The 27,029-nt window shown below is 38.7% G+C and overlaps 1 protein-coding gene and 3 long non-coding RNA genes across 4 annotated transcripts in view; 2 read left to right on the top strand and 2 right to left on the bottom strand.

The window, feature by feature from the left end:
- The window catches only part of LOC121645161 (immunoglobulin lambda-1 light chain-like), a 61,190-nt gene extending 34,400 nt beyond the window's left edge, over nucleotides 1-26,790 (top strand). Inside the window, exons 3-6 of the mRNA XM_041993567.1 lie at nucleotides 23,900-23,953; nucleotides 25,619-25,927; nucleotides 26,059-26,121; nucleotides 26,400-26,790. Coding sequence (XP_041849501.1) covers nucleotides 23,900-23,953; nucleotides 25,619-25,927; nucleotides 26,059-26,121; nucleotides 26,400-26,548 — 575 coding nt within the window. The 3' untranslated portion in view covers nucleotides 26,549-26,790. The remainder of the gene's footprint in view (nucleotides 1-23,899; nucleotides 23,954-25,618; nucleotides 25,928-26,058; nucleotides 26,122-26,399) is intronic.
- On the top strand, nucleotides 14,904-16,086 carry LOC121645216. Its single transcript, XR_006011386.1, has 2 exons — nucleotides 14,904-14,994; nucleotides 15,306-16,086. It is a non-coding gene; the product is annotated as an uncharacterized LOC121645216 (long non-coding RNA).
- On the bottom strand, nucleotides 17,427-18,059 carry LOC121645208. The gene is made up of 3 exons (XR_006011378.1): nucleotides 17,772-18,059; nucleotides 17,614-17,700; nucleotides 17,427-17,445 (listed from the first exon to the last, which is right to left on the bottom strand). It is a non-coding gene; the product is annotated as an uncharacterized LOC121645208 (long non-coding RNA).
- Nucleotides 19,275-20,451, bottom strand: LOC121645211. The gene is made up of 4 exons (XR_006011382.1): nucleotides 20,327-20,451; nucleotides 19,913-19,988; nucleotides 19,428-19,820; nucleotides 19,275-19,368 (listed from the first exon to the last, which is right to left on the bottom strand). It is a non-coding gene; the product is annotated as an uncharacterized LOC121645211 (long non-coding RNA).
- Nucleotides 26,791-27,029: the final 239 nt, after the last annotated feature.

Below are 27,029 nucleotides of genomic sequence, written 5' to 3'. Positions count from 1 at the left end.
AGCAGCTGGGATGAAAATACACAACTACAAACCCACACAGCTCCTCAACTCTCATTCAGCTCTTCAATGTGGGTCTGTGGATCCTCACTGGGAACACAATCAAACATACTGGGACATGTGGGAAAGGATCCCAGTGTGCATACTGGACATATGTTACAGCATCCACAGGAAGACACTTTCTCATCATTTCCATGTAGATTCTGTCATTTGAAGCTCTTTCACAGTCAGATCTGGACTATAAACCATGTTCTACACTGTATGTTGACATGTAGAAATAATTCCATTCTGCTTGTAAGAAGCTCTTCATAGAAACAAACATGGCTACACTGGTGTTACTGGATTATGTTGATGCATGAAAACAGCTTTGCTGCACAGCTGAATGATTGTGCTGAAAACACTGAGAACAAACTGAAGATGGAGCTGTCCACATGTCCCAGTATGTTTGATTGTGTTCCCAGTGAGGATCCACAGACCCACATTGAAGAGCTGAATGAGAGTTGAGGAGCTGTGTGGGTTTGTAGTTGTGTATTTTCATCCCAGCTGCTAAACAACAGATAACAGTGTGTGGTACTAAATTCACCACCAACCTGAACGTGTTTGTGGGAACATGAATGTTTTTAGTCTTTCTGCATCATGTGAGGCAGATTTTTTTCATCTGCTGTCAGATTGAAATCAAGAGCATGAAAGCACACAGCAGCTTCAGCTGAGCTGTCAATCAGCAGCAGCAGTCTGATCTGTGGGCCGCAGGGGCTGATGGGAGCTTTGAGGACCTGTTAGAAAGCACGTGGTCCTGCTCTGATCACACAGCTCGTCCTTGTTTGGCCTCAGCTGCATCAGAGCACCACTTCTCCCCAGGTTCACCAGAGGAAACACCACTGCACACAATGCTTTTCCTCCCAGCTGCTGCTCTGTGCTGGCTGTGTTCAGGTGAGTGTTTCCAGCCAATCAGGAGTCAACAAACTCCACCTGGAACAAACACTGTCACACTAACCTTCATCTGTCTGGCTGTGTCTCTACAGCGCTGGTTGCCATGGCAGCAGAACTGATTCAGGACGATTTAACATTGACCAGGAGAGTTGGTGAAAGTGTCTCCTTCAGATGTGGACAAATGGACCAGTGTGATGAAAACTATATATACTGGTACCAGAAGAAAGAAACTTTCAGAGTGATTCTTAATATTAATGAAAATTCTGGAACTGTTCGAAAAGGCTTCAATCATCCTCAGAAAGATGATTTCTCAGCTGTGAATAATTCAAACAGCTGGGATTTGCTGACAGAGAAAGTTAAAGTGGATCATTCAGCCACCTACTACTGTAGCTGTTGGAAGAAATCTGTTCTCCACAGTAAGAAATGATCCCTGCAGCCTGTACAAAAACCTTCAGATCAGCAGATGTCAAGCAGTGTTAGTGGCAGGAAGAGAGCAGTAAAGCACAGCCCAGGTTCACATATTTCACCTCCATCTCAGACAGAGTCACAAACACACTGAGCTGAGGGAGTTTCTTCTTTACTGCTGTCTTTATGGATTTAACATTTTATTCTTCTTTTTCTTATTAGCAGAATTTTCTCAAACCATCAACTCTGTGAAGATTTCAGATATCTGCAGTGTTAAATGATGAAATGAAACCTCAACACACCATCAATCAAATCAATCCATTTTCAGCATCTTTGGTTAATAATGAATGTTTTCCTTCAAATATCCAGATAAATATGAATCTCCTGCTTTGAGCTGCTGCAGGAATAAAGTCCATTCCTCCTTCACAATGTTAATGAGCTCTTCATGAAAACACTTCCAGCAGCTCTTGTTTTTTAACAGCTTGTCCTGTGATGAGAGCAGAGAAGTGAATACTACTGATGATGTTAGAAAGCTGTTCAGGGTTGAGTTGTGTGGGATGACAGCATGAAAACTGGACTTTGATCAGAATCAGACTGCATTTATTCAACAAGTCTCACAGCTAAATGTGAAGTTGTCACCAAACAAACATCTTTGTAATCATCAAATGGAGATGAATTCTCTCCTTTTTTAACCATCCTGTAAAACTTCCACAGTCATGTATTTCTGTGTGTGTCAGGGTCACGGTAACACAGGACTGACTCTAAAAGAAAAAGACAGACTGACTGACTGACTGGAAAACTACAGAGAAAGCAGTGATGGTGATGAGCGACACACTGGACCACATAAAGAACAATGAACTAGCAACAGACAATAGAAACCAAGGAGTAAATATACACTGAAGCAGCAATAATCATTTAAAGAGCAAGTGTAGTAATCAGTAAATGAAGACCAGGGGCCGTATTTATTAAACTGTCATGGGTGTAGGAACTGCAGCAAGAATGCGGACACAAAACAGATGATACAGAAGACTAATTAAGGAAAAACAGTTATATTTAAATGATGATGATCTGAGCTGTCTTGGTCTTGATCAAGAAAAACGGTCAACAATGGTGAGGATGGTGGTCTTGCCTTGAGAGGGAGGGGAACCTGGATAACAGAAGATGGAAAAAGCAAAGCGAGCAAAAAAACAAAAAAAACAAAACAAGAGAGATTCTTGTGGTCAGTCCAAACCAAAAGAGGCTGTTTAGCCCACTCCAGCCAGTGTTGCCATTCCTCAAAGTGAGCTTAATAACTAGGAGCTCTCTATTTCTTTTTCTTTCTTTCTTTTAACTTGTCCTGTCCAGCATCATAGCAAGTAAAATGATAATCTGGTTGCTGTATTGTGCTGAACAAATTTGCTCTGCCAAGGGGAGGCGTATGGGTCAGGCTGCTCTTGATAATCTGATTCATTTATTTATTTATTTACTTTGTATAACGGATTCTATGTAATCTTGCTGGACCTGACCGGAGGGGACAGAAAAAGATGGAAAATAGCAAAAAGATGCAAAAGGGAAAGAAGAAAGGAGACAAAAACATCACAGACAGAAGGAAAAGACCCTTCAATCCACACCATCACCAGACAACAAACTGTTACACCTGTACATGAACACACCAGAAAATTTCCTACAACTTTTACAATAAAAAAAAACAGGAACACACACACACACAAAAAAAAAACAGAGCTGCTAGTCATTAAGAGTTTTTAAATAATAACTAAATCAAAAAGACATAACAGCAACCAGATACTAACTCACAGGAAAAATAAAAAAAGAATTATCGCTTAGTATAAAAACCCACTGGACAACTCAATGACTGTGTCAGCATGCAGAGCATGAGGAATAAGGAGTGATTAGTGATGAAGAGTGGTGAGTGAGATCGTGCAAATGCGACCACGCCTCCATGGAGGTCAGAGGCAGACCAGGGCCAGAGACCCGGGCCCTCAGCAGCAGCCCCGGAGCACCAACCTAAGCTACCCCACCACGAAGACGACTCCAGCCCCACCCGAAGGGCGGCAGAGGAGAGCCCCAGCAAGAGCCCCCCACGGTCTTGGGGCACAGGTCCCAGTGGGCCAAGATCAGCAGCCGCCGGCCCCGTCAGGGACCGGCCACACAGGGCAGCCCAAGCGAAGGGCCCAGGGCCCCAGGAGCGCAGAAGCGGCTTCCCCACCCCCCAATGGCAGAGGGCCCGCAACATGCCTAGGAGGACCAGGCCCCACCAGACAGCCACCCGGTGTAGGCCAGCACACATCCCAATGTTCCAGCCGCACACCCCGGGAACCAGGGCGCCATCGACCCCCTCCCCCCACCCCCCACCTACTCCAATCTGCACCTCATATAACCCCACACTTACACCCTCCCCTGTGCCGTACCCGTACGTCACACATAACCCACCCACCATGCCCTGTGGGGGACACCCCTGGCGGACCAGAGGACAGCGAGCCCCAAGCACCCCCCCCACCAAACTTCCCTCTGGATGATGAGCCTCTAGTGGCATCAGGCACCCCCGCTCCCCAGGAGGCTCCCCAGGAGGCCCCCCAGGGCAAGACAGGCCAGGAAAGGCCGCCCCCCATGACTGGGCCAGTCAGGGACCACAGCCAGTGAGCCGTCACCGACCCCAGAAAGTACCCACCCCCCACATCCCTAACGGAGCTCTCTATTTCTGATGTCATAGTTCCATTCAGTGGATGTCAACTGCTTGGAGAAGAAAGCACAGTGGTGCAGCTTTCCTTCATTCTCTGATCGCTGTGACAAAACAGCTCTCACACCAGAGTCAGAAGCATCTACCTCCAGAACAAACTCATGTTCTGGGTCGGGTTGAAGAATGGAAGCTGAGATAAACCACGCCTTTAAAAGTTGGAAAACCCAGTCTGTCTCCGGGGTCAAAGAAAACACAGTTTTGACAGAGATCAATCTTGTGAGGGGAACTGCGACCATACTGTAATTTCTGATAAAGTGACAATAGAAGTTAGAAAAACCAAGGAACCGTTGCAGTTCTTTCGAACTAGTGGGTTTGAGCCATTCAACAACAACTTTCATTTTTGCTGGAACTATCTTCACTTGCCCGCCCTGGAAGATGAAACTGAGGAAGGAGATGGATGGATGTGGAATTCACACTTCTCTGCCTTGACATAAAAACGGTTCTCTAACAACCACTGCATGACCAAACGAACATGATGTAGATGCTCCATGATAGTTTTAGAGAAGATGAGAATATCATCAAGGTAGAAAAGACAAAGTGGTTTAGGTAATCACGTAGAACACCAATAATAAGGGCTCGAAATACAGCTGGGGCTTTAGTGAGTCCAAAAGGCATTACCTGATACTCGAAATGATAGAGCGGGGTGTTGAAGGCCATTTTCCACTCATCGCCCTCTTGAATCCTGACCAAATGATATGTGTTGCAAAGATCCAATATAGTGAATATTGTGCCCCCCTGCAAAGGTTCAAAAGTAGATGTGATTAGTGGTTATTCCTAATGGTGATTTGGTTTAGACCACAACATCGATGCAAGTACGTAAGGTCTTGTCTTTCCTTTGGAAGAAGAAGAATCTGGCACTGAAGGGAGAGGAGGAAGGTCTGATGAGACCAGCGTCCAGAGAATCTCGGATGTAGTTTTCCAAGGCCTCCTGTTTGAGTCTAGATAGATTATAGAGTCTACTTTCAGGTGAAAAGCGCCAGGTAGAAGATCAATAGCACAATCATATGGCCGGTGTAGTGGTAAAGATAGAGACTTTTCCTTACTGAAAACTGTGTCCAGATCATGGTATGTGGACAGAATAGCAGATAGTTCAACAGGACGTTCTGGAGATTTAGAAGGTCTGCTCGTGGACTGACATGCTGATTTAAGGCAGTTGGATAAACAAAACAAACTCCAATCCTTCAAGCGGCTTTTAGCCTAGTCGATATGAGAATTATGTAACGTTAACCACTGGAAAGAGGAGAAACTACTCTGTCACTGTGATTACCAGAGACTAGCAAGGTAACTGGGCCAGTCTTTTGGATAATAGTAGTCAGAACCCTTATGTCCAAATCAGTAACAGAAATGGGAGTAGACAAGGGAAAGGATGGGAGGCTGAGTAGGTGGGCTGTAACAGGATTCATCAAGGTTTTGTTCTTCTCCAGAATCTATGAATGCCTAATAATGGTCAGTTCTCTCAAACAAGAGGGTTACCAGAAATATGCAATGAGGAGGACTTTGCTGTTTAATCCTGCCCCCAGTACTTCTGCCTCTACTGTCGACGTTGTCTTTTAGGCAGCTGGACACAAGATGATCAAGAGAACCGCAGTAGAAACATAGCTTATCCTGGATCTGGCGTTGGCGTTCTTCTGAAGTCAAACTAGCCCTTCCCACCTGCATTGATTCAATTTGTCCTTCTAGAGACGGTAGAGCCAGGAATGAACCACATGCCAAGTTCGGTACAATATCAGTCTTATGAACAACCTTCTTAAAACACTTCAAAAGAAATTGCCTTCTCTCTGACGGAAAGCTGATCCTTAAGTTGGTCATTCAAGGAATTGAGCAATATTCCCTGCAAGACATTGGGAGGCCACCCCATCTTTGCCGCCAGAACGCAGAACTCAACAATGAACTCAGTAGCTGATTGATTACCCTGTTTAAGATGTACCAACTGGTCATTTTAATGGGTGGTCAATGCTCTTACAGAATTCACCCAAGAAGGAGGTAAATTGAGTGGGATCAATGATATAGGAATGGAAGTAGGCCAAAGCCCAATCTAGCACTCTTTCACGTGCAATGACAAAGAAATCTTGGAAGCATCTGTGGTAAAGGATTGTGGAGAACAAGATATAGCAAGGGAGCACTGAATAATTAAGCCCCCACATCACCAGAAACTGGATCAGGTGTAGATCCTTGTCCGGGCATGGTTACGGTTGAGGAGGATCCAGAAGTGCCAAGAAAAAAGACAATAAGTTGAGAATGCGCTTTATTTGATCAAAAACCTTATCCAAACGGTGATTGCAATGTCCTTGCTGTTGCCCCAAGAAAGCGTTGTGCTTTCTCATATTCTCTGAGGCAGGGATCTCCAACTCCGGTCCTCTTGAGCTACTGTCCTGCAGGTTTTGGATTTTACCCTAATGCAACACACCTGACTCAAATCACTGGGTCATTAACAGGTTTGTGCAGAGGTGTGGTGTAGTAGGAGACATCTAAAACCTGCAGGACACTAGCTCACAAGGACTAGAGTTGAAGACCCCTGAAGGATATCTCCTTGTTCAGACAGGGCTGATTTAAGGGCATCTGCTGGGTCTATTGTTTTGGCCAGATTGTACTGTCACAGATTTTGGAGCCGTAGCAAGAATGCATACCAAAAATCAGATAACACAGAGGGCTGAGGAAGGAATAACAGTTTTATTCAAATGATCATGACTTGGGCTTAATGTGGATCTGGGAAGAGATTATAGGCAGAGTTAAAAAGTAAAGTCTGTGGCTTACTATTATCTGGATGAACCTCGATAGCAGAAGAGAATGGTCAGAGAATAATCTATGGTTGTGGTAGGTTAGGTTCTGGTAATAGGCAGGGTGAGCAGGCAGGTAGCTAGGAGCTGGAAGCAAGGTTGGTAAATAGAGGAAGTCTTAATCTAGAGTTAGCTTAATGGTAATCCAAGGGATCCTTGAGGCTACATGGAGGACTTTAAAGAGTATAAGAACAGGGCAAGCAACTACAACGAACCAAAAGAGAAATACAGGTAAAGGCCTGATTACCGTGCTCTAAAGAGAGACAATCTGTTGAAGACTGGAGCCAAGGTTATTATAGTTAACGAAAACTAACGAAAAAACCAAAACTAAAATTAAAAAAACATTCTCGTTAACTGAAATAAAAATAAAAACGAGAGTTTTAAAAAAACGAAAACTAATTGAAACTGTATTGTGTGTTTACAAAACGAACTAAAACGAACTAAAATGAAAGCAAAAATGTCCTTCGTTTTCGTTTTTTGTAAATTTATTTCATACATAAGGCCTCTGGGTTGATATGAAATCTATTTACTTCGCTCTGCCGTATTTACGCCAGGTGTCTGCGTGTCAGCCCGCGCCGCTAGCATGATGCTACGGAGAAAGTTAGGAGAAAGCGAGGAGAGTCCTATTTGGGATTTCTTTCGTTATGACCACGTCAAAGATAAAGTACCTTGTAGAAGAAGCAGGTGGTACAACATGTGGAAGGAAAAACCACGAATCTGAAAATCCATTTGAAAAGCTGCACATGAAGGTTAACCAGGAGCACCTGGACCTGGTAGCCTTTCTGCCCCCCTCCACGGATTGATAAGCTTCAGCCAGGCCAAGCAGCATGGGGAGGGAACGTGAGTCACAGACACACTCTCAGTTACACACACACAGAGTCTCGCACATGCACACACATACGCAAACAGACCTACACATAGAGTCACACACAAAATCTTGAAAAGCTGAATTTGAGAGGCTTAAATTAGTTTTTGTGTACAGTGTTGGACAGTAGGTTATGTATGTTCAGCATAGAAGGAAAGACAGTTTATATGTACAACACATTTCATGTACAGGACAATTCAAAGTGCTTTACATAAAACAAAAACATTACAGATATTAAGAAATAATAAAAGACAGCAACACATAGCAAGAATCAAATAAAATCATAAATTACATTAAAATTATTAAAAGCAAGATAAGTTAAAATGTTAACATGCAGATTTCATGCATAGACGCATGAGAAAAGAAATGTTTTTAACCTGGATTTAAAAATGTCTACATTTGGTGAAAGTTTAATCTCCACTGGCAGTTTGTTCCACTTGTTTGCAGCATAACAGCTAAATGCTGCTTCTCCATGTTTAGTCTGGACTCTGGTCTGGACTCTGGTCTGGACTAGTTGACCAGAGTCTTTGGATCTAAGAGCTCTGCTAGGTTTATATTCTCTGAACATATCACAGATGTATTCTGGGCCTAAACCATTCTGGGATTTGTAAACAATCAGAAGGGTTTTAAAATCTATTCTGTGACTGACTGGAAGCCAGTGTAAAGATTTTAAAACTGGTGTGATGTGTTCAGATCTCTTAGTCCTGGTTAAAACTCTAGCAGCAGTGTTCTGGATGAGCTGCAGATGTTTAATGCTCTTTTTAGGAAGTCCTGTTAAAAGACCATTACAGTAATCCAGCCTACTGGAGATGAATGCATGGATGAGTTTCTCCTGGTCTTTCTGGGAAACTAAACTTTTAATTCTGAAAAGAAAAGAAAAGCACATCAGCATCCAGCTTAGATATATCTGTATCTTAACCAGCTGCTGGTTCTGTGTTCTAACAGACACGTTCACTTTCAGTGTGTAAAATATCCACAGCTTTATCCTGTCCAGTATAACATGTGAGGTCCTGTACTGATAATCAGCTGCAATGATTTGTACTAAAGTTGCTGCACCTCTAGTTCAATTCTTTATGTAGTTAATTGTGAATTGTTTCATCTGAATGAATTAAAGCTCTGGTCTAGAGTTTGTTGGGTTTTTCAGGTTGTTCATGATTAGTTAGATTTATCTCCTTTAGACCCCTGGCTACCAAGAACTGTAAACTGTCTATTGAATGGATTCATGTTATGTTGATGTGTGTCTTTAGTATGTTGGTTATGTTGATTTTTACCTAGCACACTATCTCAGAAGCAGCATTTCACACATTTTTTTTTTTTACTTAAGGCTACTGTCTTATGGGCTGTTGTCTTTGATTTGTCGTTGGCTGTTCATGTTTTCTCCTGATACAGTTTTTAAAAAGTGTATCTTAAGTTTTTATTATATAATGCTTATTCTGATTATTTTGAATTTTGCACCTAGAAAAAACAAACAAAAAACTAAAACTAACACTAAAACTAATAAGAACTAAACTAAAACTAAGCATTTTTAAAAAACGAAAACTAACAAAAAATAGAAAATATGTTCTAAAAACTAATTAAAACTAACTGAATTTGAAAATAAAAAGTCAAAACGAAATAAAAACTAAAACTAATAAAAAATCCAAAACTATTATAACCCTGACTGGAGCTTCTGCAGATCTTTAAGTAGCAGAGTGAATGAGCTGCAGGTGAGTGTAATCGTTGCTCCAGACTTCACCTTGAGTCTCCACGGCAACCTGATCAGCCCCACCTGAAATTTCAGTAGAGAACACCAAAACACAGCCAGAGCAAAGCATTAAAAAACATCTTAAAATTACTCCTACGAACACTGGTAATAGTCTAATTACAAGTAAAATACTTTCTCACTCAAAGCTGCATTTAAAAGTTACTTATCAAATGTCTCACCCATATGGAGAGAAAATCGACTCAATATCATTGTGTGTGTGTAATACATAAGTTGTAAAGTGTGTAAACTAATTTGTGTGTAATTTTGGGTAATTGTGTGTGTAATACATGGTTTGTAAACCGTGTAAACCATTTTGTGTGAAACCTTAGGTACTTGCAAATGTGTGTTCTAATGCACACACAAATACCTAAAAATTACACACAAAGAATAAATTTGCGCATGCACAAATTACAAAAATACACAAACATTAATATTTTACACACAAAGTTTTACCCTCAACCTCACAAATCTAATAGTTTCGAGTTTAAAATGCTCATTCACATACGGATCGTTAAATACCTGTGCACGAATCGCCTGATACACACAGACAAATATGCATTTACGCACAGATCTGTTAACTCGCGCTCGAGAGGTTCTGAGACTCTTTTAACGCTTCCGGTAGCCTCACTGCTTCCTGCGTACACGGTGCGTTTAAAAGCTGGTGGAAAGCTGGGTCGTTTGGGTTTTCATGGGAGTCTAGTATTTTCTCCACTCTTGCCGAATTGGGAAAGGTGGTTTTCTGTAGGACAAAAAGAGTAGCTCATCGCCCACTGATTATAACACATACTGTAGGCCTACATTTGCTTTTCTGTATTTTAAATGTCTTATATAGACAAATAGGCATTCATCAGCCGTACAAATGTAATTAGATGAATTAAAGAAACGACCGCTAGGTGGAGTAGTGGTTCTTTGGCTGGGAAAGGCAGAACGTCAAAGCAAGAGGCAAGACGGTAATGGCGGGGCATCCCAGTCGTCTTCCATCTGAGGTAAGAATAAGTTAAACATGTACACTTTACAATCCTATTATAATAAGACAAGCGGTTTATCTGATTACATCGGATACTGTTTGCTGTCTAATAGTTTGGTGTACTGTCATCCTTACATTGCTCTGTTAGCAGGAGCTAATACGTGTACCTGAGCTAAGCTAGCACAGTAGATGGTTGCTAAATCGTTTTATTTAATGTCAGTTTTAGGACACACTTTCTCAGGCCATTAAACGGATTTTATCGACATTTACACCACACTAACCTATTTTTATGATGCCTAAGCATCGAGCTAGATGAACCCTCGTTGGTAATTAGCTCTTATTAAAATACATTTTTAGGTCACATTATTTGATCAAATGCTTTGGCTGCTTCTAATCGAAATAATTAAAGATTGACTGTCCACCAACATGCTTCCTTGAAGATGATCTTAACTGATTTTAGTATTTTCTGCATTCTCAGTCTTCATAGTTTTTTGCTTGATACAGACTTATAATCTGACCCTTCTGAAACAGAGAACATCTTTACCACAACCACAAAATGTGTTCCAGCATGCCGAAGACATTACAAGCAGCCAACTATATCATTTAGGATTTTATTACTTACTGAACCTGGAATATAATAATGATTGTAGTACTTTTCAATGGGATGCTCAAAACGCTTTTCTTAAATCGAGATGGTGACTGTTGTTTTTGGGCCAGACATTGTATCGAGTTGGGCCACCCAATTAATGGAGTTCGTGTTATTTCTGTCAAGGCAAACATTATAATAATTTTACCAATATACTGTATTTTTAACCATCTCTAGATATACTAGAGAGCAGTGGAGCTGCCATTTTTCAGCGCCCAGGAAGCAGTTGTGGGGTGGTTAAGGGCCTTGCATAAGGGCTGTGTGTAGTGTATTAAGTGTTGACAGTGCATTGTCTCACGTTAACTAACTTTTTTCCTATAATTTATTCATATTTTAGGTCTTGAAGGTTTTGCTGACACTAATCTTCTAAAATGGAGATTAGATTTGGTAGTGTGATTTCCCTAATTAGTAAATTGCATTGGGCAGATTAAGTGAGAAATAAATATAGTCATAAATAAATACAATAATTTAAAAAATAAAAATAAAAAATGGAGCTTTCTGAATTTAGTATTTAAACTAACTTGTTCTTTACGAATGCAAAACTGCAGTATTTATGAATTCTGTATAACTATGTTGTCCCATTCTCTTTGCCATCTTTAAATGACTGAAATGTTTGGTTCTTTAAACTACCATTGGCAGCACTGTAAACTGTTTATGAAGTATTTATTTTAATTGGGACCTCACTGGCTTGAAAAAAACTCCCATCGATTACTGATATATGTCTTATTTGCATTCAAAGTGAATAAAAAATATTAGTGTGTGGTGCAGTTTTGTCTATACTTTCACTGAGCCTGTCCTTTTTTCTTTTTAATAGGATCTATTGAAACAACATATCCTGGAGAGACTGCATCTGCGTGTCTCACATGCACTGCAACACATGCCACTGGATATTGACTATCTGGAGTTTGTTTGTAACCAGGAAATGGTTTTCATTGAAGCTCTGTCTCAACATATTCAACTGTCACAGGACATCACAGAGAGGTTGACTGATTTACACAATGCCATTCAAAACCACCGAAATAGTCAAGAACCTCCACCAGCTATTAGAATTGAAAAACAATCTGCAAGTGGATGTCCAAGGATAATAATCTCCATTGAACATCTGGTTCATTTGTTGGAAATTGGACTATCTGTAAACACCATTGCCAAGTTATGGGGTGTGTCACGTGCAACATTATTTAGGAGGATGGCAGAGAACAATTTGTCAGTCCAGAATTTGTACAGTGCTTGCACAGATACAGAACTTGATGAACTTGTCACAGAAATCAAAGACAGAATGCCACATGCAGGCTATCGACTGGTAAAAGGTACTTTGAAGGCACAAGAATATCATGTGGGATGGGACAGAGTCAAAGCATCAATGCATCGAGTAGACAGCGTTGGAATTTTGTCTAGAGTGACTCAGTTGGGATGTGTTATCCGGCAAACATATTCAGTGCCCTGCCCAAAGTACTTAGTACATATAGATACAAATCACAAGCTCATCAGGTGAGTTTTTTGTATCTTTTTATGTTGTCTAAAGGCAAAATGTTTGCTTTGTGTGAAACACGAAAACGATGCGATGACCTGGTATAGTAAGTACAATAGGGTCATTATATTTTAGGTTAAAAATATTTAGCCAACAGTACAGCTATGCTACATCTCAGTACATGTTATTATCAGCGTTTTTTTGTTTTTTTTTCATTCTATATTTACACCAGTGTGTTAACTAAAGTGATTCCCATATATGTTATTAATGCATACATTATTCACACAAATCATGGAACATAAAAAAATAGTTTCAATGGCTTCTTTAGAAACCTAGAATTTTCTTTTTGAATAAACACTTAATGACAATGTGCCTTTATTGTTATAATATGTTATCTGCTGAAAGGAGTGCTTTGACATGAATAAATATTTCTGTGACTTTTAAGTATTCACTTTTATAAATATCACTATGATTTCTTTAAATTTTCTGTACTTTATGACTGTGAAATTTGCTAATGTTTAATTTCTCGAATGCTAAAATGAAATGCTTACAGAATATTCCATACTAAAATCCCAATGCCAACTTTTTGTTTATTTATCAGTAATAGTTTACATTTACCCAGGACAAGTATGTGGCAAAGCTGTCCATTGCATTTCATTGTTTGTTTTCCTACAGGTACAATATCGTATTGTTTGGTGGCATTGATGGGTACTCTCGCAAGGTGAGAAAGCTACTGGTAAAATTATCTTGACTTTTAAAGTTAATGTTAATTTTAACAAAATAATAATTGTCTGTCTGTTAGCAACATAACTCCAAAAATTATGGATGGATTTTGATGACATTTTCAGAAAATCTCAGAAATGGACATTGCAACAAGTGATTAGATTTTGGTGGTGATCCGGATCACCTCCTGGATCCATTTTTTTTTAAAAGATTCTTTACTTTAGGGAGATAAGGATAATTTTGTCATTAAAGCTTCTAACAGAAAAATGATGCCCATGATCATTGGCAAAAAAAAATACATCACTATCTTTGAGTGTGTCCAGTTTTTTTTTTTTTTCTAAACACTGACCTATATATCATTAAAGCAGTAGAAGTTAAGCTGACACAAAGATCAGACAGTTTGACAGACAGAAAATAGGGTTTTGAACATAAAAGCCTTTCTTCACCATCAGTTGTTTTATATAGCTAAGCAAATGACTCATGAGTCATAATTTTGCTTAATCACTACATTTGAGTTTGTAGTTTTTAAGGTGTCTCAAATGAAAACTGTATTTTCTTGTATTAACATTACAGTCATTTAGCTGATGCTTTTATCCAAAGCGACTTACAGTGGTTAGGCAGTAGCATTAAGGGTCTTACCTAAGGACCTAACTGGAAGGTGTTAATATTTGTCCCCTGGGGGAATTGAACCCTGGCCTCCCACATGGGAGACTGATTCTCTGCCAACTGAACAAACCAGCTGCTAGCAATAATAATTGTGAAATTTTTCAGGGTGCGAGCAGATCATGGTGGAGAGAATGTTGGAGTGGCACGTCTGATGTTGACAGTGTGTGGTCCTGATAACGGAAGCTTTATTGCTGGCAAAAGTGTGCACAACCAAAGGTTTGTGAGACCTGCAAACGTCTTCAGCCTATATTAACCTGGAATCAGAGCTTGACAGATATTAAAGAAACATACTGTATACTTTTTTTTTATGTCACTGAATTTTTTTATATATACACAACTCACAAAAAGTTGGGGATTCAGCTTTTTCTTTTATGTCGAATGTACTATAACTTTCACAGGTGAACTTAATTTTACTTTCAACTTTTGAATGCAAGTGATCAACTGTTTAATGTTTCAGTATTTAATGCAGAACATGCATGATTAACTACAAAATACTAAAGTATCAGAACCATGAATCAACTGCTAAATATTGTATCTAAACAGTCATCTTCATCATACTGCTTACATTTATACATCATCAAACAAAACCACACCAAACAATTGTTCAATTTTCTTTGAATAAAATGCTTGAGAAATTACTATTGCATACATTCATGATGTACCAGTGTAGCACAGATTTTTAAGTTTTCTATTAATTTTACACAGAAGTCAAATATCCATAACTTTTTGTGGGAAGTGTGTGTGTGTGTCTGTCTGTCTAGATATTTATCTACACACACGTATTTATTTACTTATACACAGGATGGAGAGGCTCTGGCGTGATCTTTGGATGGGGGTCACCAGTGTTTTCTACCATGTTTTGCACTCACTGGAGGAGGAGGACTTCTTGGATCTCAGCAATCCTCTGCACTTGTTTTGCTGCCATTATGTCTTCTTGCCTCGCTTGCAAGTTAACCTTGACATATTTCGACAAGGATTGGACAATCATCCAATGAGAACTGAGCAAAACCTCACACCAAATCAGCTTTGGGAAGTAGGACAGATGGTGCATCCAGTTGTTGACCCAGAGGTATTTAAATCTTATTAAATAATAATATGCTGTGTGCCTGAGAAATTACTACAGTTGCTTTCCATAACAAACCAGTGTAGTGGTTGGCACCGCTGCATCACAAGACAGTCACTCTTTCGAGCCTCAGGGGATGGAGGAGTTAGAACGGGGAGATTTCTATGTGGAGTTTGCATATTGTCCAGGGTGTACCCTGCCTCTCACCTGGTAATTGCTGGGATAGAGTCCAGCTTCCCCGTGACCCTGAATAGGACTAAGTCGTATAGAAAATGGTTTTCCACAAACTGTAACCTTCTCTCTGTTACCTTATTTAGGAGGTGCAAATTCCCTACATACAGTGGGAGGACAGTGGTTTTCTTCCTGATCCACATGCCGAAGTGCGGGTACCAGAACTGGGCAGCCCACTCACAGACGAGCAAATGGAGCTGCTGCGGGAACACATTAACCCTCTACAACCTTCAGAGTCTAGTGGCATGGACATTTACTTGCATACAGTGCAGTATGTGGAATCATTACTTGAGACAAGTTAGATGCTATGTAGATTGCATTATGTTGTTAATGATGAAAGCATTTCCCCAACTATTTGTTTAAAAAGGCCATTTGCATAAGTATACCCATAGATTGACTACTGCAAAAGCAAATAAATAAATAACAATATGCTTTAATTAGTAACTACATTGATCTTTTGCATTAGAGACTGATGGAAAAAACTTTCTAAACATGTATGCCAACATCACTGAAAACTTTAATATGTAAATAAAATTAATTTCACAGTGAACTTCCAGATGTTGATTGTTTCCAGCTTTCTTGGTAGTAAAGAATTCAGCTTCCTACATATCACCTGTGAAAGTTGAGTGTGAGACAAAGGCATATTTCAGTATGGACAGAAAAACACAATAAAAATATTTACTGAATGGACTTTAATGTACACCTCAATGCACAGAAGGGGCAGATTAACCATTTTTATGATTGCCCCAAACTTTTTTGGAAACTCAACAAATTGGCCACAGAGTTAAATGGGTGGTTGAGAAATCTTTCTAGCTCAAAAAGTTTTAAGTACTTCAAATAGGTACTTCCAGGAATATACATTTTTCACAAAACTTAATGTCAGACTTAATGTAGTGAACCATAAACAGTGTGTCAAAAGTGACTTGGTTAACATTTAAATGTCTTTTTCTAACATCTTTTCAACTTTTAACTAATCATTTAACAAAAGAAAATACCAGAACTCAGTTTTCAAACCAGACCAAAGCCTGTCTCTACAGATTTAAGACACACCATCATGTCTGCCAGTAGAGCAGAATAAGTACTGTAATGGCTTGGAAGGCGTAAACGCTCGTTACAGGTGGAGGAGGCGGGCAGGTGCCTTGGTCCAGTGGACTGCACTATTTCCAGCTTGAGGTCTTGGCATGGAACCTCCCAGCCAACCCAGAATCTCATGAGCTGGCGCAGATTGTCTGAAGATGCTATGAAAAGGTTAAATAAAGACATTTGGCATTTCAGATGCATGTTAACTTTTCCTGTTGAACTTTTGCAGCTTTGTGAAAATTAACATTACTGGATCATAAATTTGTGTGTCTCTACACAACATATGTAGAATTTTTGCTTTTATGTTGACCAGATACTATTTAGATACATTTCTCTGCAATGTGCTGTCAGTGTACCTGGGGAGTGATTTCAACTTCACATTCTCAGGGGAAAAGGAGCGGCACCACATCACGTCTAGAGGTAATCAGTGGCCAGATGCCCGTTTCTTTTAGTCCCTTTTTAAGGTGCTTTACTTGCACACTGAGTCGAGTGAGGACCTGTTGATTTTAACTTCATTAATGTTCTACTCAAGAGCTTTCAGAACACATTACTTATTTCTCCAGGTACACTAGGGAATTTACTGAAACTAGCTGACATAATAAAATAAATAACATTAAAAAGAAAGATGTAGACATATTTACTACCACATGAGAGAGAAGTTGCTGTAAGAGGAGGAGTTTATTTGTCCCTTTGGTTGGTACAGGGAAATACCATTCCATACATAGACTGGACACCCTTGAATTCTCTTCCTCAGTCATTTCATCTTTCAGCAGCTAGAAGACACTATTATTATATGTCTGAACAGAACCAAAGATTAGTGGATTCCTTCTTTCTGCCTTATATGATATTTTAAAAAAGTGTGACAAAGTTAATTTAATGTGCTTACAAGACCAATGGTCTCCCTGTGGTCAATATCTGGGCAGTCATTCAGAGAAAGGTATGTTGTGGCCAATTCCTTTGAACCATTTGTCAAGGCATGCACCGCTGCCAAGCTGAGCCCTGACAGGGCTGGGCCTCCATTAATTACTGAGTGGCCAATCAGCCGACCAGCCATCACAAAAAGCTCACTCTCAACAAGCACTGCTGATGTGGTTGGTACAACATGATCAGTTTCCCCTTCAAACATCGCAGTCGCTGCAGCATTTCCTAGAATATAAAAATGAAAAATGTAGGGTTTTATTACTTCCATCCACAACAAATGCACAATGCCACAGCTACTATCTCATGTGCCTGTCTCTGAGATTTATTACTTGTCAAGTTGTTAAAGATTACAGCACTTACAGCACTAAAAACATTAAAGATTGCAGTACATACCAAAGTACATTTTAAATCCCCTTTTCAGTTTGGTAATGGCAGATGAGATGATGTGTCTTGTCACACCTCTACCAACTGCTGCATCTCCTACAAAACAAATACTGGTTAAATCAAACAGCTGTTTTCAAGTGTGGTGGAAATTACTTTTGAAGTACTACCTTGAATGCGACAGCGAAAAGGAGCTGCCCATTGCATCTTGTCACGGTTATGCTTGTAGAATGAAATGAGTGACATATCTCGCTCCTCGTCACTGTCCGTAGCATCCAGGGTGAGTATGAGAGTCCCCTGCTGCTTTCCTCCTTGTTTCAGTTGTTTGAGGAACAGCTGTACTGCCTTTTGTGGATTGTTCACCTCTTTCCACACTAACAAATTGATTTGAACAAAAGCATTATTTGTTGCTAATTAGAATATTCATACACCCAGTCTTTAATGTTAGGACAAAATAGCATTTTAGGATTACTTTCATGATAATCTGCTACATCAAGCAACAGAGCTGTAACTTTGAAAATGGACAAGGCTGACTGAGCATGACCACAAAGTATTTATTTACGAAGCACCTTCATTAAAACAATGATCACACAAATTGCTATTCAGACAGTAAAACCAGCCATCCCGCATCAATTAATAAAGTGAGCTGTGGCAGTTGGAGAAACAAAAACCATGATTCACAAAATAATGCCATGTTTACCCTTAGTACTTTCAGTTTCTGCTGGTGAATAAGGTACAGGAGTTACAGATGATGGCCCTGGAAGGTCCGGGACTACCTCCAACACTGCTTCACTGTTGAATGCTCTTTAAAATAAATATAATATTCTGAGATTTAGATATTTGCACTAAGTCACAAGCATATCTGTCTACAAGTTCATTATAATTTTTTAGGCCAATTTTTTGGTACACCCTTTTCTTTTGCGCATTATGACAGACCAATTTAGTTTTGATAAAAAAAAAAAACAAACAAAAACAACAACAATAACAAAAAGCAAAATCATTCTAATACCTGTCACAGCATTCACTGGCATGATAAGGGAGCACTGACTTTAAGAAGTTCCCCTGGCATATAGGGCAGATCTGTACATTAATAGACAAGAGTATATTCAACACAAACGTAAAAACGAATAACCGAACACGTGAAACTTTATACATTGTAAACAGTCAATCCACTTTTCCACTCTCTTAATAATCCATATGTAAAAATACCTCTCGTTCCCCCAAATTGTCCATGGTTGTTTCATGTCCCTCACAAATGTCATGTTCACTGTCTTCATCAACATCTGTAGGCTCGGCTTGCTCCTGTAAAAATCATGATGGATTGATTCAGTTATTGTTCTTTTAAACTACCAAATGACTGATGCTCAAAGCCTGACCTGACTTAGAAAGTACAAACCAGATGGTTACCAATAATACCCACAAAATAACATGGGGGGGAAAAAAACATTATGGGCAGGCGCAAACATCTGTGAACTTCCTTGAAGTTTGTCACATTGGGTTCTATTGTCAGTAAAACCGCAGGGCTGATAAAACATAATACCACTGGATTTGCAGCGTCGTTGATTTGTCTTTGATTATCAAGAAAATTCTAATAAATATGCCAAAAATTGTGTTGTGGTTGGCTGCAATAAACATAATTATTCTAAAGATAAAAAGAGATTTTTCTTTGAGCTGCCGAAGAGACACAAAAGCCCAGAAAAATGCAATGACTGACTAGCGGCTTTTAAGCATGTTAACCTCTGACAATTTGTTCAGATCATTTTGTGACTGGTGAATAAAACATGTATTATGATATTGTGGTTTAGCTCTTGTAGATGTTTATGTACTGATGCCAAAAACTGCATGGTGGACATATAAGCCCACTTAGCATGTTTATATATATCCATAGGCATTTCTGGTCAGATAAGATGTCAAACAAATAATATAAAACATGAAAACATTAAAGTGGAAACAACTTACATTTGACACTTCTTTGCATTTTTCAGCGTGCAGTGCCAACATTTGTAGCGGCATGGTTGTGTTGCACTTAACACATGGCACCTGAGGCATTCTTGAAAATTCTGCAGCATCAAAGGGGAGAGGCTCTGTGAAAATTTCCTCCTGGAGGGGCACCAAGAATAGAACTATTTTGCCATTATTTGATGCAGATCGAAGTTGGTGGCCACTATAACCCTCTGCATCCATGGGTATCACAGACAACCTTCTCTGGCCGCTTCCACCTGATAACAAATACAAAACAAAACAAAACAATAATTGTCCAACCCACAGCATTTAAGTTTTTTTTTTTTTTTTGAAAAGGAATAATTTCAACCTGCTGCTTTGTGGAACATCCATCTTCCATTAAGTGGTTTGAGTTTCAAAAACTCCTCCTCCATCTGTCTGACAATCTGGCACGCATAAAAGCACAAACCTTGAGTTGAGATGTAATTGTGGTAACTATTTCATTCATTATGCTACACACACACACACACACACACACATATATATATTTACACAATTTCTTCTGGGATAAATAAAGTATTCTGATTTTATATATATGTATACATATATATATATATATATATATATATATATATATATATATATATATATATATATATATATATACTCATAAGAATAGTGTGTGTGCATGTGTATATGTATGTTTTGTACTATCAGTGCACAGATACAAAATAAATGCTACATTAAATGTTATAACTAAATTAAAATTATTGTAATTGATTACCTGTTCATGTCTGCTTTGATCTGAAACAGCCAACACTCTTTTTCCTAATCCCGCATGGGCTAAGGTGAGCTCTTCGGAACCTCTAGGGGTGACATTGGTGGGGCCCGGCAGGACAAATATGGCAAGGTTTGTGTATTTTACGGGATGGCCAGGGCTGTTGATCCTGCCTTTGCCTCTCTTGGCCTCTGACTTATTAAAAAGGTTTGGAAATTGCCTTTAAAATTGAGGGAGAATTATTGGTTTGAGACCAGACACCAAAGATTCAAGTAAAGACTCAGTAAAATGGCCAAATTGCAACATAGTCCTGAAACATTACACTGAAATCACATGAAATGCACACTTACCAGCAGCCTTCTTAATTTTTAGTGAAAAGTATTAAATCTTACCTTTTTAATGCTTGGTTAACTCTCGAACTGTTTGGTGTGTTGCTGTGCCCTACAGATGGACTTGAAGTTGTTCCCACGTCATTACCACTGATTTACCTCCTCAGAGCTGACATTAAAGCCTGAGCCATATTCCCCACAATTTGCTGTAAAGATAACAAATAAGTCCATGATTTCTTAGAATAATCAAAGCCTGAGTTACAAATAAATTAGTGATAATGTGTACAGTATACTGTACGTGGGAATCAAACCTACGCTCGTTGCAGGCATAATTAAAACTACTAAATAAGGCATTACCGTAATCGTTCTAAAAAATATACAGTACTCTGGTGTTTAAAATGGCCTGGAAAGTGATTCAGATGTTTCTGCCTTTATTGACTGTGTTAGAAGTCTAACTTCATTCACTGCATAGTTAAAGACATCATAGCCTAAGTAAATACTGAACGTCAAAATCAGAGCAGATTGTAATCAGTGATTTATAACAGTGTGCAATAATGGAAAAACTAAAACAAGCGAATCTTCAGGATTTTGTTTAACCTGTTTGCTATCCTAAAACAAAATGTGTTAATAAGAGCTAATTACCAACGAGGGTTCATCTAGCTCGATGCTTAGGCATCATAGAAATAGGTTAGTGTGGTGTAAATGTCGATAAAATCCGTTTAATGGCCTGAGAAAGTGTGTCCTAAAACTGACATTAAATAAAACGATTTAGCAACCATCTACTGTGCTAGCTTAGCTCAGGTACACGTATTAGCTCCTGCTAACAGAGCAATGTAAGGATGACAGTACACCAAACTATTAGACAGCAAACAGTATCCGATGTAATCAGATAAACCGCTTGTCTTATTATAATAGGATTGTAATGTGTACATGTTTAACTTATTCTTACCTCAGATGGAAGACGACTGGGATGCCCCGCCATTACCGTCTTGCCTCTTGCTTTGACGTTCTGCCTTTCCCAGCCAAAGAACCACTACTCCACCTAGCGGTCGTTTCTTTAATTCATCTAATTACATTTGTACGGCTGATGAATGCCTATTTGTCTATATAAGACATTTAAAATACAGAAAAGCAAATGTAGGCCTACAGTATGTGTTATAATCAGTGGGCGATGAGCTACTCTTTTTGTCCTACAGAAAACCACCTTTCCCAATTCGGCAAGAGTGGAGAAAATACTAGACTCCCATGAAAACCCAAACGACCCAGCTTTCCACCAGCTTTTAAACGCACCGTGTACGCAGGAAGCAGTGAGGCTACCGGAAGCGTTAAAAGAGTCTCAGAACCTCTCGAGCGCGAGTTAACAGATCTGTGCGTAAATGCATATTTGTCTGTGTGTATCAGGCGATTCGTGCACAGGTATTTAACGATCCGTATGTGAATGAGCATTTTAAACTCGAAACTATTAGATTTGTGAGGTTGAGGGTAAAAACTTTGTGTGTAAAATATTAATGTTTGTGTATTTTTGTAATTTGTGCATGCGCAAATTTATTCTTTGTGTGTAATTTTTAGGTATTTGTGTGTGCATTAGAACACACATTTGCAAGTACCTAAGGTTTCACACAAAATGGTTTACACGGTTTACAAACCATGTATTACACACACAATTACCCAAAATTACACACAAATTAGTTTACACACTTTACAACTTATGTATTACACACACACAATGATATTGAGTCGATTTTCTCTCCATACACCCACACTTTTAGCGAAGTTTAGGACTCAGTCGTGTCATTCTCAGAGTGATGTTATGACAGTACTAGGTAATGAAAAAACAGAATTTTAGGTGATGTCACTTCCAAGTTCACTCAATTGACCAATTGCAGAATAAAATCAAGAATATCTAAATACCATTTATCATTAATCATTTACACATTTTTAAAATATCTCACCAAGTGTTCTCACAGAACAACGTCAGCAGTGTTAGCTGTTAGTTCATCTTTTGTCCTGATACAGATTATGAAACCGGGATTTACTGGTTTGTTTCCAGATATTGCTGCCTGGGCAACGATAGGACATTTGTGTGCGTGTCCTTGTGTAGTGTCTGATCCTCAACATTTCATAATTAGAATAATTAAAATTACATAGATTAGGCCTATATTTCGTTGCAGCTGCAAGCAGACTGCCATTTGCTAACAGTTGGTGAATTTTAGACTCCATGTATAGACAGGCTTATAGATTCCTGGTAGTATCTAAGCATGACATTATGTAAGGCATATTTAGATTTTCTCCATGTAAGGGTCTGTGTCTCCAAGCTGACTGGACTCTGCAACTTAGAAAATTCCTTGAAAAGGACGTAAATTTGAAGAAGCACACGAACATCATAGAGTGTAACATTATATGTTCATATATACCAAGTCTGAGGAGCTCTGAGGATTGGTTCCAGACATACTTAGGTATGGCCTTAGTCTGTGAAAGCATATATAAAGCAATGACATATGTTGTCTGTTGGGTTTTCTATTTTAGCTTCAGGTACTTCACAGATCTCCACATATCCATTTAAGATGTCACTTTTTGTTATAAAAATATCTTTTTTATTATACATTAAATTGGCATCCAGAGCTCTTTTTGCCTAAAAGTATCACTTGCTTAAAGTAATTCACTACAAAAGGTCATCATGATCCAGAGAAGAAAGGCCCCACGTGGCAGACACAACAGGACGGGAAGAGAAGTGGAAAAGTTGTCAACCACACAATGACTTTACAAACTACAGAATGTTGTCAACAACAAATAGGCAACACTTGTGAAAGTGTAAACAATTACTTATGGTCAGATTGACATTAGTTTTACAAGTATTTATTCAAAAAGCAAAGTATCAGATAAATTCCACATTGACCTGATGGTGGCGCTAGATAAAAAGTCAGAATCAAAAGTCCCTTCATGAAGTTAATCCTCTGGGGACCAAGAATGTCTGTTAAAGGTTTCATGTCAATCCATCCCTCCATCCTTTAGTCCAGATCCAGTCCATCTGGACTAAAGTAGTGGACTGACCAACAGACTGACATTAACATCAGAGCCATGCTGCTAGTGTGGCTAAAAGAGAAGAGAAGAAGAGACAGTCATGTTGATATGAACATTAGAGAAACACATCATGGAGCTGAAATATGATCCTGCTTCATCATTTGAACTCCTTCACCTCAGCTGACACGTTCACCAGCAGACAGGTTTTTGTACCAGTCTTTCTCACTGTGTGGAGGAAGGTGGTATTTCATCTTTGGTTCTGGGACTAAACTGTATGTAACAGGTAAGAACAAACATTTCTTTTCCTTCACTTGTTTTCTTGTAGAAGTTAAAATGTGTTTAAAGTCAGTTTCTGCTGCTTCAGGCTTTACATGTTAGTTTTTTCATCATTAGTAGAGAATTCATCATGCAGCCATTGTTACAGAAGAAAAGCTCAATAATTCCTGAAAACATGTTCAAATCTCACTGAACAACTAAACTTATTCTTTATTTCTGCAAATATTAGTCATGATACAAACATTTACTTTTTCATCTTCTCAGTAATTCTCTGACATCTGCTGGTTTTTGTGGGAAAAGAAATTTTTGTTACCATAAAAATTGTTTAAATTTTCTGTTGAGGACAAAACTAAATTAATTGTCACTTTAAAAATAAACTAAAAGGTCAAATGTTGAACATGTTATAAAAAACTGTATTTTAAAAAGAAACTAAAACAAACATGAAAGTGGAATAAAAATTTACATTTTGATAAATTTAAGTAAAAATGTTTCAGCAAAATTTCTACGTAAAATATAAGTAACAGTTTAATGTTACATGAGCTTTAATTCCATGTTGGACATAAGAATAAATACCCTGAAGCAGAAAAATAAAACCAAATCTGCTGGTTTTTAATCAAAGATTTAAAACTTAAAAATGATCTGAAAATGTCTGTAAATGTTTTAGAGAACAAATTTAACTGTTTTCACTTGTAAACTAAAATATTTTTTAAAAAATAAACTAAAAATGTACGATTTAGTAAATATTTGTTTATTAATTCAGTAAAATTTTGTGTACAACTTATAGAAATAAATGGAAAAATGGATAAAAATCTTTCAGAGAAAATGTAAACAAAAAAGATTAATTGAGATTTGAATTCACATGTTATCATTTAGCTTATTTAAAAAATAATTAGCTGTCATCAAATATAATTTTTTATTATAAGTTTTAATCTGAAATATAGTGAAACGATAAAAGAAAACAAATGGATAGAATTTGATCTGTTTTCATTGACTGGACTAATTGCTGGTAAATAGTAAATGTGTTCATTATTTTATTAAATAAAATGAAAGAAATTTCCTCGGCAGAAACATATTTATTACATGGTTTCATTAAATAAACATTTTAATGTGTAGTGTAAAAGCTGTAAAATATAAATATATTATATAAATACATAGATTGTAATTAGTACTTTGCATCAGTGATAAACAGGAAAAGAAAAAGAAACATTTATATTTAAATAAATATTTTTATAGAATAGATAAAATGAATAAGTAAATTATAAATTTCTCAATTTAAAACCATCAATGTAGTTTTTTACAATTGATGCATGAAACAGTTAATATAAGAAAAGGGTTGCAGAAAAATAGCAAACATACCACTATAAATAGTTTTTGTCATTATTTTCCATTTATAAATCACAAATAAAAATATGCACAAGTTTTAAAAAAACTTTATTGACTTTCTAACGGAAGATTTCCACGTGGTCCACCTGCTGCCATGAGGTGATGAGTGTGTGTGATATGAAGCTGAATCCAGTGTATGTAGTGAAAGTGAACTTTGTGCTGTATTGATGAGGAGTTTATTGATCAGAGTCCATGTTTCCAGGATCAGACTGAATGCAGTGCAGTGCTGGAAGCTGCTGCTGACTGTGTGAATGTGTGTGTGCTGCTTGTTGCTGCTGTCAAACTTCAGATGAGCAGGTAGTGAAGCCGGTGGTGAGCGTGTACCCAGCAGCATCCAGAGTCCACCAGGAGGGGAGGAGCTCCCTGCTGTGTCTGGCCTCAGCCATGTTTCCTCCTCTGGTCCAGTTCTCCTGGAAAAGACAGAAGGAGGACGGCTCTCTGGAGGAGCTGCTCCCTGCTGAGGGAGATCAGCTGGAGATCAGAGAGTCGGGACGCTCCGCTGCCATCAGGGTGGTCGATCGTGATGCTTTCTACACACAGAAATACATCTGCTACGTCAAGCATGAGGGGGGAACAGTGGAGGCCCAAACACAACAAGGTAATGAAGGTTTGGAGACTGTGTTCAGCAGAGATTCAGCTTCATGTGGAGACGCTGTCAAAGAGAGCAGAGGAGCAGAGGACTGACATTTCTCACTGTAACTCCAACATTTGACTCCTTTTCTGTTTCAGAGCTTCCAGCTCCAGCAGCCTCCTGTCCTCCAGAGAGAGAAACAGCAGACCTGCAAGCTGACTGTAAGATCTCCTGCTGCCTCTCTGCATGGACAGCTCCAATGTCCAATGAGGACGCTAGAAGTACTTTAGGGGCTTAAAGCCACTGTACACTACCACCTCAGCAGCAAACAGCAGACAGACCATAATATGTCAGAGATCATTTGGTAGTTGTTGTGGAGCTCTGCTGCCCCCAAGTGGACATACAAGAAAATGATTGAATCAACTTCAGCTCATAATATTTTGTGTTTTTAGATTTGGACTTTACATTTTATCAACGATCTGATCTCTTTGTCTTTCAGTGTCCTTCCAGTCTGAGTTGAGGGTGAAGCTGCTCTTGCTGCTGTCCACAGTGCTGATAGTGAAGAGTCTGGTGTACTGCTGTGGACTCTCTCTGCTGATGATCCTCAGAAACAAGGGACCGTCCACCAACTGCACACATGCTGACTGACTGTTTTCTGCTGGACTTTTCTCTCCATCAAATCTCATCAATTCATCTCATTCATCACTTTGATCAGGATTCACAAATGTTAGTTATGATGTGTTAGAAACTAAATGAAGCTGAATTATTAGCTGCCTTGTAGATATTTCAGCATTTATCTTGTTTTTCTTTTTAATCTCCTGTATCTGCACAGTGTGGTAGGTTCTCCACATTCATTCACTCAGATAATCTCAATAAAGTGTAAAACAGGTTGTTGGTGTTTGTTTCTCTGCTTGCTTACAGGTTCGGTATGTTGACAACCGTTAGACTGTGGTTGTAAGTTTCTTTCTCTTCCAACCTCAACAAGTTTCACATCATACAAATATATAAACAAGAAGAAGAAGGAAGCCATTTTGATTCAGTATTAAGATAAAGTGTTTCTATGGAAACCAGCATGTGATGGGGTGTGTGTCCCTTGATCATTAAGTTTGTGTAGGAAAACTTTGACAGT

Source organism: Melanotaenia boesemani, chromosome 8, assembly GCF_017639745.1.
Source record: "Melanotaenia boesemani isolate fMelBoe1 chromosome 8, fMelBoe1.pri, whole genome shotgun sequence".
Lineage (NCBI taxonomy): Eukaryota > Metazoa > Chordata > Actinopteri > Atheriniformes > Melanotaeniidae > Melanotaenia > Melanotaenia boesemani.
The sequence above is the reverse complement of the archived record's forward strand: the minus strand, read 5'-3'. Positions and strand labels throughout refer to the sequence as shown.